The sequence below is a fragment of the Sinocyclocheilus grahami genome, unplaced genomic scaffold (assembly GCF_001515645.1).
Source record: "Sinocyclocheilus grahami isolate Dianchi unplaced genomic scaffold, SAMN03320097.WGS_v1.1 scaffold245.1, whole genome shotgun sequence".
In the NCBI taxonomy this organism is placed as follows: Eukaryota; Metazoa; Chordata; class Actinopteri; order Cypriniformes; family Cyprinidae; genus Sinocyclocheilus; species Sinocyclocheilus grahami.
The window spans coordinates 601,940-616,939 of NW_015505424.1; the positions used below are offsets into that span (position 1 = coordinate 601,940).

Sequence of the window (15,000 nt, forward strand, 5' to 3'; positions counted from 1 at the left end):
TTAAGGTGCTACGTAGACCGGACACAAAGCTTCAGGACCTCAGACCAGCTCTTTGTCTGTTACGGAGGCCGGCAGAAGGGGAATGCCGTCTCTAAGCAGAGGATGGCCCACTGGATTGTGGATGCCATCACCCTGGCTTATCAGGCACAGGGTGTGCCCTGCCCATTCAGGCTGCAAGCTCACTCAACTAGAAATGTTGCATCCTCCTGGGCGTTGGCTCGTGGTGCCTCACTGACAGATATTTGTATGGCCGCGGGCTGGGCGACCCCCAACACGTTCGCTAGATTCTATAGCCTCCGTGTGGAGCCGGTATCCTCCTGTGTTCTCACCTCAAATGGGTAGTGGCGCCGAGAGGCCCCGGTTAGTGTCGGCTTGCTAAAACTGCTCCAGAGTGTCCTACAGTAATCCCTGCTGAGATCCTCCGTCACCCTCGGCAGCGGACACGGTGGAACGTCCGGCGCCGGGTCTTTACGATGAATCCGCGGGAACTGTGGAAGGCTGGGTTCCATATTGAGACCTAAGCGGTGCTCGTATGTGTATAGCCCACGGTATAGCCATAGAGCCCATGTTTCCCCGGCAGACTTCTGCCTTTCCAAGAGGGATACAATCACCTCCATTTCTCCATATACGCCTAAACGGATGGTCACGACGTGACTCGTAGTGACCGACTGAAAGGGAACATCTCGGTTTCGTATGGTAACCCTCGTTCCCTGAAGGTCACGTCACGTCCCGTCGCCACGGTTGCTGTACCACCGCTGAGCGGCCGGGTCGCCGGCTAGGCTCCTCCGCGAAAACCTGGTATGCATTGCACCTGCTGCCTTATTATACTCACGCTGTGATCAGCGGCAGCTGGATGCAATAATTGCATGCCAATGTGCATTGGCTCGTTTAGTTTACACTCGAAGTAGATTGGTCTATCGAAGCGATATCCCAATTCGTCGGTCACGACGTGACGTCTCCGTTCCCTCCTTCAGGGAACGACCGAGACTTTATGATTAATAATAAATATTTAGATTAGATCTTTGAATTAACTGTAGCAGAATCAATATCACCATTACTTGATCTGTCCGTCCACCGAGCAGACAAAATAATCATTTATCAATTCAAAGAAAGATTATTTTCCTGGCAAAAGAAGGATAACTTTGCTCATTTATGCAGTGCTAGCAGTAATTTAACATATGTAGCAAGGGTTCAAAACATTCTTTGACTTCGAATTGTGAGCAGCAACAGAGGCAATCGATCGTGAATATAAGGGATTTAATAAATGAAACTATATCTAACATATAACTAACTAAGCAAAACACATAGAATACTTTCCGTACCCACTGTATATACAGAATGAAGCAAAGTAAGGTAAAGAAAGAGGAAAGTAAAAGAATGGCAGTGTTTCACATCACTTAAACACAACCTTTGAAAATCATCAAAGAATCAAAAATCACCTTAAAAGGGGCAGAAACTTGAACACGCATCTAAATAATTGTAAACGGTCACTTGCATTGGCTTCGATTGCTGAACAAGAGTCCTGATGTGGTAGATAACGGAGGTCTTTGATGAGTTCGTAAGGAGTGAGCTGGAAGTTTACTTCTGGGTCTTCTGAGGATAGGAAAAGTCCACAGCGAATCGCAGTTACTTGAAGATAAAAACTGCCGGAAAATCAGAACTCAAGAGGAAAATCTTGAGTCTTGGAAAAGTGTCGTCTCAAACGAAGAGGGTTTTTCTGAGCCAAGATTAGTCTGAGCTAATGACTTTTGATAGTTCTTATCCACACCCACCTTTTGGGTGGAATGGCCAATCAGAGGCATGAATTTTGAGCGGGAGAAACTTTCTTTGTCTCTGTTTATGGCCCATTTGCATGTTTATTGCTGGTCTGGAAGATTGGTGCAGTTTTACCCAGAATATGCTACAAATAGTAAGATACATTTCACGATCACATAGTGTAGATCATTGTTTGAGGAATAAGGAGTTGTAACTAGGCTAATACAATAAGGAAACATACAAACAACGCATGCATATACCAGATACAATTATAACTGATTAATTATAGTCTAAATAAAGAAATGTCTTTATGTGTGTGTGTGTGTGTATGGGTGTGTGTTATGTGAGCATGTTGTAGTTTGCTGGTCAGCCAGGCCCATTGGTGCCTGGCCCCGGGAGTCAGTTACGTCTCTTTGGAATGTGTTTGAAATTCAATGGGGAGACGAGAGTGGTGAAACTGTTTAGCATCTCCTTGATAGTGGGGGGAACCATTGGCCATTTAGCACCCATATAAGTGTAAAGTCTGTGACCAGGACTGTAATTTATATGCAAATGTCAAAAGCTAAAAGGGTCTCTTAAGCCATAAAACGCAAAGATCATGCATGATTCTACGCATATGCTACAGTAGTGTGTATGTTTGGGCATAAAAAAGTTGTAAAAAAGTTACAAATCTCAAATTCCACTCCAAAGGGAGATATTTAGTTTTTTTTTAATTTTCAAGAACTACAGCAAACGGCTTGTTTGGACTACAGCGTTTGTTTTCCGGGCTTTGTGATATCACAAAGCTGCTCATTAGAATTTCATTACAAAGAATTCCCGCCTACAGAAATGCGAATGGTTTTTAAGGGTATTTAAAGGGCATTTAAGTGTGCGAGACGTGAATTTAAATTGTATTTATTTACAGAGGTATGTTATGTCCCACTTCACGCTTCTCTAGTAAGTTTCGTTTGTGTGTGAAGACGCTGCAGGCAGCGGCGCAGTGCAAATCTGTAAATGAATATTTCGAAGTGAAGTAAACTTCAACGGATTTCTCCTGTTCAGGGAGTAGGGAGCAATGGGCACTGTGTAGGGAGCATGTCAGTTGGAACACAGTTCATGCACGGAGCTCACTTCTAACAAGATGATCTGAATCAGGTGTGTTAACAAAGAGAGACATGCAAAACATGCAGAGCGGGGGTACGCGAGTACTGGAATTGAGAACCGCTGGTCTAGAACAATTCTTACAAGTACAACACAACGTGTGTTGTACTTGTAAGAATTGTTCTAGACCAGCGGTGAATTGTTCTAGACCAGCACTATATGAGTGCCTACACTCATATAGAAAATAATGTATTTGAATTTTAAAGCCATGGTGCGACGCTGCGCTTCTCGTCCGGTGTGCGACCGCCTGAAGCGCTGTTTTTTTCACCTCCGTGCCCAAACGTCTTTGTTTGGGCTTCCGAAAGCGGATGATATCAGGAAACAGTGGTTGCAATTTACTTTTTAACTCTGTTCCTGAGCATTATAACCCCAATTTGCTATCGTGTGCTGCGCATTTTACTGAGGACAGCTTCCACATCACGAGTGAAAAGTGCCGGATTCCCAAAAGCTTTTGCTGAAAGACGGAGCAAGGGGGCGTGGCAGTACTGAAACACCGTCTAAGCTGTTCGCCAATTACAACGCACTGGGACAGCTAACCAATCACAACACATTTTGTTTTTTGGAAGGCGGACCTTCATCAAAGCCGGAACTAATTGAGCCTTTTGTGCCAGGATGGGGAGAAAGGTATTGTAATAATGTAAATTATGTGAAACATAAGGCGTTTTTCGAACCACCAAGCATGAGAGCATGTTCTAGTACACCCCCAAAACAAAATCAAGACTTTGTAAAAGAGCATAATAGGACCCCTTTAAAACACATTTTAGTCTAATCTTTTATTGTATATTGACCTTATTGTTATCTTGTTTTAGTCATCGGAAGAAAGCTCATCAATAAACATTTTTCATCGCAGTTTTTGTTAACAAAATTAACACTAAATTAAACTAAAATAATAAGTGTAAGAAATTGCTAATAAATGCAATAAATAATTACAGAGAAACAAGTAACACTGAATTAAACATTAAATTATGTAGAAAGACTGAAATAGTATTTTCTTGTAAAAAAGTACTCTTAATATCTGTTTTATGTAGAACTTTATAAACAACAAAAACAACTATAGTTGCCAATGCAAGATTTTGAATTTGTATAATAATGTTTTTTTTTTTTTCGTTTTTCATCTAATATTTATATTATAAATTTATATTATATTATTCTTTTTTTTTTAAATAAAGTAGTTTTAGTTGACAGTAACATCACTGGCTATGTGATTGCTAAAATGTTCTAAGTGATTTTAGCACATTGCTAGGGTGTTCTGGGTGGGTCTCTCTATCCCGCATATAGACCAGCTTTTTCTCTTTTTGCCGCATACATCACTTCGCTGGCCTGCAGAAGCAAAGACATTTCAACCCAGGCCTCTTATGGGTCATTAATGCTTTTAAATTACACCAAGTCTGATAACAGGAGTTCTGCAAACCTTTTAGATCATTCACTAGTGATCACAGCGGTAATCTGTTAAAAGGGTCAATCAGGTTGATCAGATAATAACGCTACAGTGATGCTTCCTAGTCTTACAAAATGGGGCTAACCAAACACTTTCAAGAGACAGAGATTAAACATTGGCACTCACATGCACAGATGGGAATTTCCTCTGTTTGCTAAAGCAAGATAAAGGATGCTTCAGTGACATATGATTAGCCATTAACTTATCTACAGTATATTTAATGCTACTGTATAAGAGTCACATAAGGACACAGATAAGGGCTTCTTTAACTGTGTAATGATGTGTGTGTGTGTGACCATGGACCACAAAACCAGTCATAAGGGTAAATTTTTTTTAATTAATATGTATACATCATATGAAAGTTGAATAAATAAGCTTTCCATTAATGTATGGTTTGTATATTCAAATAGTTGTATCTTTGGCTGAGATACAACTATTTGAAAATCTGGAATCTGAAGGTGCAAAAAAAAAATCTAAATATTGAGAAAATCGCCTTTATAGTTGTCCAAAATTAATTTCTTGGCAATGCATATTACTAATCAAAAATTAAGTTTTGATATATTTGCAGTAGGAAATTTACAAAATAACTTCATGGAACATGATCTTTACTTAATATCCTAATGATTTTTGGCATACAATAAAAATCTATAATTTTGACCCATACAATGTTTTTTTGGCTATTGCTACAAATATACCCAATACACATATATGATTTTACTACAGCTATCTTAAGACAAATAGTTTTCATATCAGGAAAGGGAACTGTTTTCTGGCTCAGAACATTGCCTGACAGTCTGCGGGAGTGTTTCCCTCTAAGGTCATCTTGTACTTTTAAATCCAGTAGAACATCATAGTTCATTTGAAAACAGATAGAAGACCCATGGCATGATCAGTTAATACTTTACTCTGCTGAGTGGGAGAGAAGAGAGAAATGGTGCTATTTCCTATCATAGTCATCTCTTATAAGCATGAAAATAAGTATGTGCGGGAGTAGTATGTGTAGGATATTACAGGAATTCTCCTGAATGACACACAGCCATATGAGAACACATGAGTAGATAGGCAATGCAACAGAGGCCATGAATCTATGGTCCAGCTTTATTCTGGCTTGTAAAGAGGATTTCCTCCTATTTCCTCTAGTGTGGCTTTGTGTGGAAAGCTTGGTTCTCGGACTGAGTCATACTCGGGTGTGGTATAGTTTAACCATTAGTAACCGTTTTTCCCTTTTTAAGAAAGGTTTAACAACTGAGAAACTGTAAACAGATAAATTTATTCAACCAAGTGTTATGTACGTTTTAGACACAACTTGATTAAAAATCATTTGATACACATTAGACAAGACACTATTGTACAGCAGTCTCTTCAGAAACAAACTGACAAAAACTGACAAATGGGACATATAATTGCACTTTGAATGTTTGACTCAGCTAAATTTCAGGTAACTCTGAAGTTTGTCCAGCAATTTTGCAATGGTGTCTGGGTCATCAGCACCGGACAGACGGCTCAGTGTTGAAGCTCCACGAGCGAGGGACGAGGTGGCGACCTGTGGTGAATTTGACATGAGTGGAGCTATCCTGAGCTCATGTTTAAAACAGAGTGCTGTTTATAAGCAAGGGCTCCCCCATGAACAGATCTAGCTCTGTGCGTTATTCCTTCCACTTTGTCTGGTGTGACATTAATGTCTACTGGGAGGAACTTTGGACTAGCCTGCTTGTTTGGATCTGTTTGCTTCCTTATATAAGATATTAGAAATGTGAAGTTAAAATGAGGTTAACACATTTGGTGTAAACACTTTGTGTAACTATTTGTAAGATGGACATACAAGATACTTTAAATCATGTGTTGCTAGTTTTTGATTAAAAAATCTCTAACACAAGCCGTATTGAGAGCCCATAGTATCATTGTGGTGGGATTTTAGAGTAAGCAACCACCTAGCAACTTTAGCCTTAGCAACTACCCATAACATGGGAAGTGCATAGCGATATGCTAAAACCAACCAGAGCATTAAATTTCTTCAGAAAATATGGTGGAAAGGTAGTTTATTTTTTAAATGCTTTCGGTAAGATCCAGGAAAAAAATAACTGACTGACCAGTGGTATGCAAATTAGATATTTTGAATACTGTTCATAACAGTCCAACAGTGTTTTCATTTAAAGCTATTTGCTGCATTTGAATATTTCCGTTTGCCCTTTGGATTTCTGCCAAAATCTGCAGATATTTCCGGAACTTTCATAGACGTTGTTCAGCAATTTTTCTTATCGACTCTGTTCAGTACAGGGTTTTAAGTTCAGGAATTAGTGCATCAAGTGCATGATGGGAAGATACTGAAGTATTAACACCAGCATATTAATGGATAAGGTAATGCACCACCTTGAAAGCATGTACTTGAACCTATTGATTCAATGACAGATAAATGTTGAGACATGTTGGAATTTATTTTATAAGTGCAGTAGTAGTGCCTTCAAATATACTAATAATGTAGAATACTAAATTGAGTTGTTCCTTTTAATCCTGGTTTATCAACCCTGTGTCCTTGGGCTAATACTTTGTATGAGGTCAGTTATTTCCACTTGGATAGTCTGTTTGGTAGAGCTTGGCCTTGTTGAGTTGAAATGACAGAACTAAGTAGAACACTCTCAAAATGGATTCAAACATGCCTAGACCCCTTTCGGTTTCAGAGGAAGGAACTGTGTGCGGTCTTGTATGCATCGTATTGTTGTGACATCCCCTTCCCAAAGCTGGCGAAAAATAAGGTCCATCCTCTGACAGAATGGAGGCTGTTCCTTCCGAAGCTCAATTTTTCTTCTTGAGGGCAATTCAGTGTGGCACATCAGAACCAAGGCCTAATTGTCTATACATTTGTCATAGCCTGGAGTGTCATGTAGATTTTTTTTTAAGACAGGCCACCAGTGGCAGTCCTGGAAAACGTGGTTCACCTGGTAAGATATTAATAAAGAATACGAAAAAAAAACTTTTCCTTTTACACCAAAAGGTCTGACCAAATGTTGCTATGCAAATGGGTGATTTTTGCCACATTGTGCAACTTAATTCTAATAGATTTGAAACAACATGATGCTTCAAGTCAAGTCCATTACAGACAGTTTAAGGTTCATTTTGACAATGAACAGCAAACAATTTCCCCAAAGCTTCTAGAGAGTATCCTAAAGTCATTTAAGTCTGCCATGTAACAATTTTTAAATTGAATACAAGTCTGACAGCATAATGTTACTGGTGATCATATCCTTACAGTGAAAACATTATTGGTTTTATGATAACAGAACACTTTAGTGAACCAAAGAGGGCCAGTAGAGGAAGCATGCTGGCAGGCAACTGTTTAAAAAGACACTGTAATTTTTCACAGGTCCCTCATACTGTAACACTTGTGCAGGGGAGCAGTATAGCATCTTTAGAGTGGGTGTGTTGGAGAGAGAAAGAGGAAAAGAGAGAGAGCCAGAAGAGTAGGGGGAGGAGGAGGGAGTGTGTGTAGTTAAATGAGCGCGGGGGAGCAAGGGGTGGGACCGTTTCTGTGTCTGTTATCTCTGTCATTCTGCTGCTGCACAGCAAAGCTCACACTCTGCTGAAGGGAGGAGAGAGAAAGAAAGAGAGAGAGAAAATGAGTGACTGGGTAGCACTAGAGCAGCTGCAACTGAGGCAGCCTAACTGCAAGAAGCCAGATGCTGGATTTACATGCTAAAGACACCAGACATACGGATTGCCTCTTCAATACAGGATCTACCGACTGGTCTTTCTGTATGTGTTATTGGAGAGATAGTTTTCCCTGTGATAAAGATTTGGCAGCAAGCAACAGAGTTTGCAGACATTGCACCTTGTCTCTTCTTTTGCTCGATTGTAAAACCATTTGACTCACTGATGCTTTTGCATGGTTTCACGCAGGAGGAATGCTTGGGGGTAGCCCAAGAGGACAAGGAGTAGATCTGGAGACTGAAGCTGACAAAACGTCCGAAGCCAAGACCCCCCAGGGCCAGGCGGGAGCCAACGGAGTTGGGGGCATGGCTGCGAAAAGGGGCAAGTCAGGACTCCCACAGGCTACTCCTCGGGCTGAGCTAAAGGTCTACCGAGCTGGAAACTCTGAGGGTCATCTTCCAGTACCTAGTAACCTGCGCAAGCAGAAGTCATTAACCAATCTATGTGTGCTTACGGACGCCGAGAAGAAGATGCACCTGTACCAGCCCAAGTGGTCGGATGACATGGAAAAACCAGGGGCAAGTCAGAACAAGTCAGGCAAGCTCAAAGATGCCGGAGGGGGTACAGGCAAGGGTATCCCACTTTCCAAGAACCTTTCAAAGTCAGAGCATTCACTGTTTCAGGGAAAGCCAAAACCCTTTAGCCCACCTTCCAAACTGGGCAAAGCCAGTCGGATACCTAAGGGTCCTTATGCTGAGGTCAAACCCATCAGCAAGGCTCAAGAGCTGGCAGATGACGGCAAGTCAGATGATGAGATCTTGTCCAGCAAGGCTAAAACGAATGGTAAGAAAACTGTAAGTGGTACCTCAGGAGCAGCCACCCCAGGTGGGGGCAGAGGGGACAAAGATGCACCAGAACCAGAGGAAGGGGACAAGACCTTTCTAAAGGTGGATCCTGAACTGGTTGTAACGGTACTTGGGGACCTGGAGCAGCTTCTCTTCAGTCAGATGTTGGGTAAGTAATAACAAGATCCACTAATCCGTTTGCAATGCAGAATAATGAGCAATGCTGCCTGGCTTACGGATCCAGCATCGCTTTCATAGCTCAACCCAGCCCTGCTCTTGCTTAGCAACCACATTGCTTTGTATTTCTTTTTCATCCTGTGCTGCTCACATAACTATGCACACTTTCTCTATTCATACATCTATTCTTGGCTTGATGCTGCATCTGCATGTTTATGATTATGATTGTTGCTTTATTTCAGTTGCTTTATTCTGCGTGGTTTTATTGAACAATCGCCGCATCCCTTTTTGTTTACATTGCAAGCTCATGTCTTGCATCTGTGCACGTATTGGGTGAGACCAAACCAATTGGGGGGAAGGGGGGTATTTGCCTTACCATTGTAGCAGAGTTGACACACTGCCCTAATCTCCAGAATATGCAACTTTAGCTGTTTTGGATGACTAAAATGATTTACTTATATCTTTGTAGATATTTTGCTAATTCTACATCAATGATAAGCCTCAGTTCAGCATGAATCATTGTAGATAATGTGAACAAGATCACGCTAGAAACAGTCAAATAAATGGCGCTTGATGTCAAAGTGGGAACTTAAAAATAAATCTTGCTTGGTTGAAATGTTTTCAAGTCATGGTGGGCAACATATTTAGCCTTGCCGCTGGTGCCATTGATCTCTGGGGCAGTTGACAGATGGTCCCCCTCTCTTTTCCTCTCTCTCCTTCCCTCTCCCTCTTTCTGTTACCGGGGGACTTCAAAAGAGAATAATAGGGGTGTCACACTCTTTGAGAAGGTCAGTGACTCAGAATGAGACTGCAACGACACATGAACATAGTGCGTTTTGTTTTTATTTAAGAATGCATTAACAGTGTGGTGACTTATTAGCTATTTACCTTTGCGCTACGGGATTGGTCAGCTATGTTCCCTTGCTAGGTAGTCACATTGTACTTTAGCGCATATTTAACATAGTAAGTGTTGATTTGATCATGATTAGCTGTTAGCAGTCTCTCAACAATCTGCCACAGAACAAGCTAGCTAGCAGTCCAGTGTATTGCTTTTTAAATGTTAGTGTGGTTAGAGAGATATGGTGTGAAGTGAATCCATCGAGTTGAGATATGAGAAAATGGAATTCAGGCTGTTAGCTATACTCATTTCCTTTCCTTCTCTGGAGCTTATGTTGACCTTGCCTCACAGCACCTGATGAGGGTTGGGGGTGGGTAGAATTGAAAAAAAAATGTCTTGTGTTCTATGGATGATCTGGATTTGATATTCTTTTCAACCTTTTGACCGCTGTACATTACTGATGATTCCTTTAGCTTGCGGTGCCCATCGGAGTTAGCTGTGCAGGCAAAGGTTCAAAGCTTCCCTCCGGGGTTTGAAACACTGTTATGCATGTGTGACTGAATGCATTAAGGTTGCTTATCCCCTGCCTCTGCTTTTGACCCCACCGTACAAACTCAATTACACAAGACTCCATTCCTCCAATCAGTACTGGTGTGACACTGGTTGTTGTGAGTGATTGTTCCATGAATATGAAGTACTACCCAATACAAAATGCTTTTTCTTTCTGTTTTACTTTTGCTATTTTTACCATTTGAGTGATAGATATAGCAGGAGATGGGACAGGGGATGATAGAGAGAAGGTGGGGGAACCAGTATAACTGGCATGTCAAGCCATCTCTTTATAATTATACAAATTAGGTCTCTACTTGGTAATAAGGAAACATTCTTCTTAAGAGCTTAGATGCCTTTGGTATCAGACAGTGACAGTTGAGAGCCACCAGCAGAGGGTTAACAGAATCACTACTAAGATCAGATGGTAAACCCCAACATGTCTTCTAAATACTTAAGGAACTTGACAGATGCTTCTTATTTGTGTTCATAAGAGCTTTATCAAACCAAATATCCAATCACATGCACCCAAATTCCTTTTAAATAAATCAAACCACAGCTTTTGGATTTGAGGATTAAATAATTAAGCCTAAATATAATTAAGATTTAAGTGGCACATTCAGTAATGTTTGTAGTTTAGTTAAAATAGTGCAGTAAGTGTTTCCATCCACCTATTTTTATGCGCATTTTGGGATATCGCATAAAAAGATGCTGAATGGGAAACGCCAAGATGTGGATAAGTTCTAAAAATGTGCATAAAAACGTATGTGCTCAGCTGAGTCTGATTATTTTTTTATCTGATAAGAAATATGTGCATAAACTACAATGGAAACACCTTTACCAAATAAATTCCTCGATGCACATCAAAAAAGTAATTTATTATATATGAAAAATACCCACAGTGGCTTTTCCTACTGCAGCAAATTACCCTTTTCGTAGAGATATTTGGCGCCAGTTTATCAAGAAGTGACTATTTTGTTCTCTTCGTCTCGCTGGATGGAAGTTTTATTCGCAAATCTTTTATGCAACATTCCAATTTTGCGCTTAAGTTAAATTCGCAACTTTGGATGGAAAAATAGCGGCTGATATTTATTTATTTATGATTAATAAAATCCAAGTCCCACCTTCCATTATTTTGCATTGAATATCTGTTCTCTTTTGAAAATGTGTTAAATTACAGAAGATAATTTCGTGTATTTTAAGTTTTAAGTCACAGTGTATACACTAGAGGTTGAACGACTTCTGATTTTTTAAAGTCGACTTTTATGTGATGATAGTCGAGTCGAAGTCGACTAGTCGCTGATGACGTCATTAATGAACAAATAAGTCTGGAGCTGAGACTCGAACACCTTGTGCACAGCTATGGCATATGACACTGCACTGCCCATATGGCTATTGCGCCTATAACAGCTCATTTTTATCAGTTCTTTTGTCTTTGGGTCGTTATATTTCTCACAGATTTCTGCTCGTTCTAAATCAGATACAGATAAAGTAGCTCAGTAAAGATTACATTAATATGAATGCATTAGTGAGAGAGCGATTGCGTGTGTGAATTAATTCTACCTGGCAGCGTCTCTCTACTAGTAGTGAAGCTGTGGGATTTAGTTATTAAGAAATATATGCTTGAACTTTTCAGTTTCTAAGCTATTTTGGTGAGAAATCACAGAACAGTGTTGACAATACATTTCCACGCTGAATGATTCGTGAGTGCGTTACAGTGCAGCAGCGCATTCGATTAGAACGGCGATTAATTTTCCTGTACAATAGGCTGTTTAAAACATGCATTCTCCCATTCAATTTCGAGCATCCAGTAAAATAATATCTTGTGGAGCACTTTCGGGGTATGCATTTACTTGTCATTTTAACTGTTTGGAAACCGAAGGTAAAGGTGGAAGTCCTTCAAAGATTTCTTATCCTGTTGCGCCCTCTATAGGACCAGTGACTAGTCGACGTCAAGCTTAAAGCATCATGGCAGAGCATTGAAGTCGACTAGTCGATTAGTAGGTGCAACCCCTAGTATACACTACTGGAACAGACATAAAATGAGATCTTAGAAAATAAAGAAGAGAAAACTGGTGCTCAGTGACTTATTCTGCTGTTGAAGGGTGTGTCTCAGAGCTGAGAGCCTCCTTACCAGAGGCACTTTACTGCTATCTTCATCATCATCATTTCCATCTCTGTCTGGCTTGAGCTGGCTGGTCTGGGTTAGTGGTGCAGTAGATACACTGGACATAATTTCTGCTGACAGCCGGATTCAGAGTGAGGTTATTGTGCTTGTACTGATCTACAAAAAAAAATAATAATAATAATAAAAGGCAGAACGTGGTGATAATGATACAATAAGACAATAAATTGATCTCAAATTTACTGTAATACTGCCGTCAATATAATCCATTTCCTCTAGAATAAGGCATAATGACCTGGAAGCATTTTGTAAGTCATGGCACAGGATTTCCTCATTTCCTGTATTTGATATTGTTGGGTTATGCATGATAAATGTGTATGTCCACATTAAATTGCCTGTAGAATTGTGCACTGGGCAGTTAGAGAAATGATAATGTGCAGGAAATGGTTTTATAAATTCAAGCAGCCCCTTTTAACATGAACCATCACTAAAATGCAGTGGTTTTGCTGTGTATATAATATTTTCCTGAGCTCAACAAGCCAGGAAATTGTCGCAAGGGTTAAAGTCAAACTGATTGACATCCCAGCATGCTGCAGGCCTTCTCTTCACAGCATGCATGATTTCATTTCAATGGTTGTGTAAGAGCAGATCTCAAGGGAAACCACAGAAACACACAAGACATACATTCGCATTTTGAATGTATAAAGTATATGTTATTTGAAGTGACCGGTCATCATTAGTGCTCTGTTCCCAAACCTATAGGGAACTGCCTGTGTAGGCAGCAGTTTAAGGCATCGTAGTAACACGTCCAACACAAAATTTCCAAAAGGTAGGCAGCATAATTATACCTTCAAGATACTGTTTTAGTAAAATTATAATGTAACATTACATTTATACTTAAGGGAGAAGGCAATACTAACATTGCAACCAGCATTGCAATAAGCTCAGTATATACTGTCTGTGTACATACACATACCTGTAATTTAATCAAATAAAATAATAACGAAGACATATTTTCATTTCTATAACTAATTACAATAGTAAATGTATAAGGTAGTCACATGGTAACAGCAACTGTACAATGTTCAGAATCTGTTGCTTATGAAGTTTAATTTCAGGATGCTCCCTTAGAAGACAGCTGTTTATATAGCGAGTGAACCACAAGGAAGCTCACTATTTGGAACAGCCAGTAAATCATAGATTGCATAATGAATAATGCAAAAAAAAAAAAAAAATTGTATTGAATTTTATGCATTTATTGTTTTTTGAACGTGTTTACGGATTAGAATTAGTTATGTTTATGCTTTAATGTCTGTCCGCCAAAATGAGAGTCTGATGACTGAATGGCACATTATAACAGAACACGTTGAAAACAGGAATAGAAAGAGGAACTGCAAATAAAGGTCAAGTTTTGGTTCGTCCATCTCTGTTAACATGGAAACACGCACAACCCAGACCATGACCATGACTTTTTTTGTCTTAATGATTGCAGTTTCAGCCTGTTTAGCGAAGATTAAGTTTTAGTCGTCAACAAACATGAGCTTGAAAGCAGCCCTATATTTAAGCATGTTGTAAAATAACTGTCAAAAGAGCAATATTTTCCAATATATTTCCATGTAACATGGTCAACTCTTGGATGCATGCACATATTTAGCCTGTTTTATGTCAGTTAAGCGAGAGCTGCATTGTGGGTCTTCCTCAAATGTCCAGTTATTTTTCAAGTCAAGTGGTGGTTTATGCGCAGTAGCGGCACAGTTGTGTTTTTGAAGGCCTTTATTGTTTTGCGGTTGAGACGGCCTCTGCCGTTACAGCTTTTTTCAGTCGTTAGAAAACCCCATATAAACACTATTCCGTTTTCCTGTCATATATCCTGGATGTTGGCTGCTTAAAACACTCGTGGGGGAATGATTGTGCAAGCTTTTCTCATTTTTATGTGAGGACGTATCTTGGGTTTGCATGAAAATCAGCTCTTTTTCCCCAGCAGTCACTAGTGGTTACTAAAATTCTTGTATTACTGATAAGAAACAGGCAATGAAAATTGAGTTAAATATTTATGTGCCAAATGCCACTGTACTTGTTGATAATAGGCTTTTCTACTAAACTAGAGCATCCGATCATAAACTCTGTTCTATTTTGTCACATTGCCAATGGTACCCGGTGCTAATATTGCCTCAAGTTGTCAGGTTTCATTAAAAGTGAATTACTTAAACATTAGCTGCCAATGTATGAAACTAGATGCTCACTAGGGTCTGGAGCAAAGCCGCTTTGTTGCAGCATTTTGCCAAGAGCAAGTCAGTTGAAACTTCATTACGAATGATTACATACAGAGGTCTAGAGTAAACACTTAGACACTGAAAGAATGAGATTTGTTGGCCTTTGTCACAGATGTGTTGTTTGTCACCAGTAATAAAGACACACCACACAGCTGCCACCACATCTTTACACAAGCCATTATGAAGTCAAACATCCCAATGCCTCTTGATTCTCC

General features: G+C 39.9%; 1 protein-coding gene across 2 annotated transcripts in view; it reads left to right on the forward strand.

Annotated features, from left to right (window-relative positions):
- LOC107598126 (neuron navigator 1-like) overlaps nt 1-15,000 on the forward strand; it is a 166,313-nt gene that overhangs the window by 32,997 nt on the left and 118,316 nt on the right. Inside the window, exons 1-2 of one of the 2 annotated variants that reach the window (XM_016289395.1) lie at nt 7,931-8,083; nt 8,228-8,992. In XM_016289395.1, the coding sequence (XP_016144881.1) occupies nt 8,233-8,992 (760 nt within the window). In that variant the 5' untranslated portion in view covers nt 7,931-8,083; nt 8,228-8,232. Of the gene's footprint in view, nt 1-7,930; nt 8,084-8,227; nt 8,993-15,000 lie in introns of those variants that run through there. The other variant, XM_016289394.1, reaches the window with a different exon arrangement.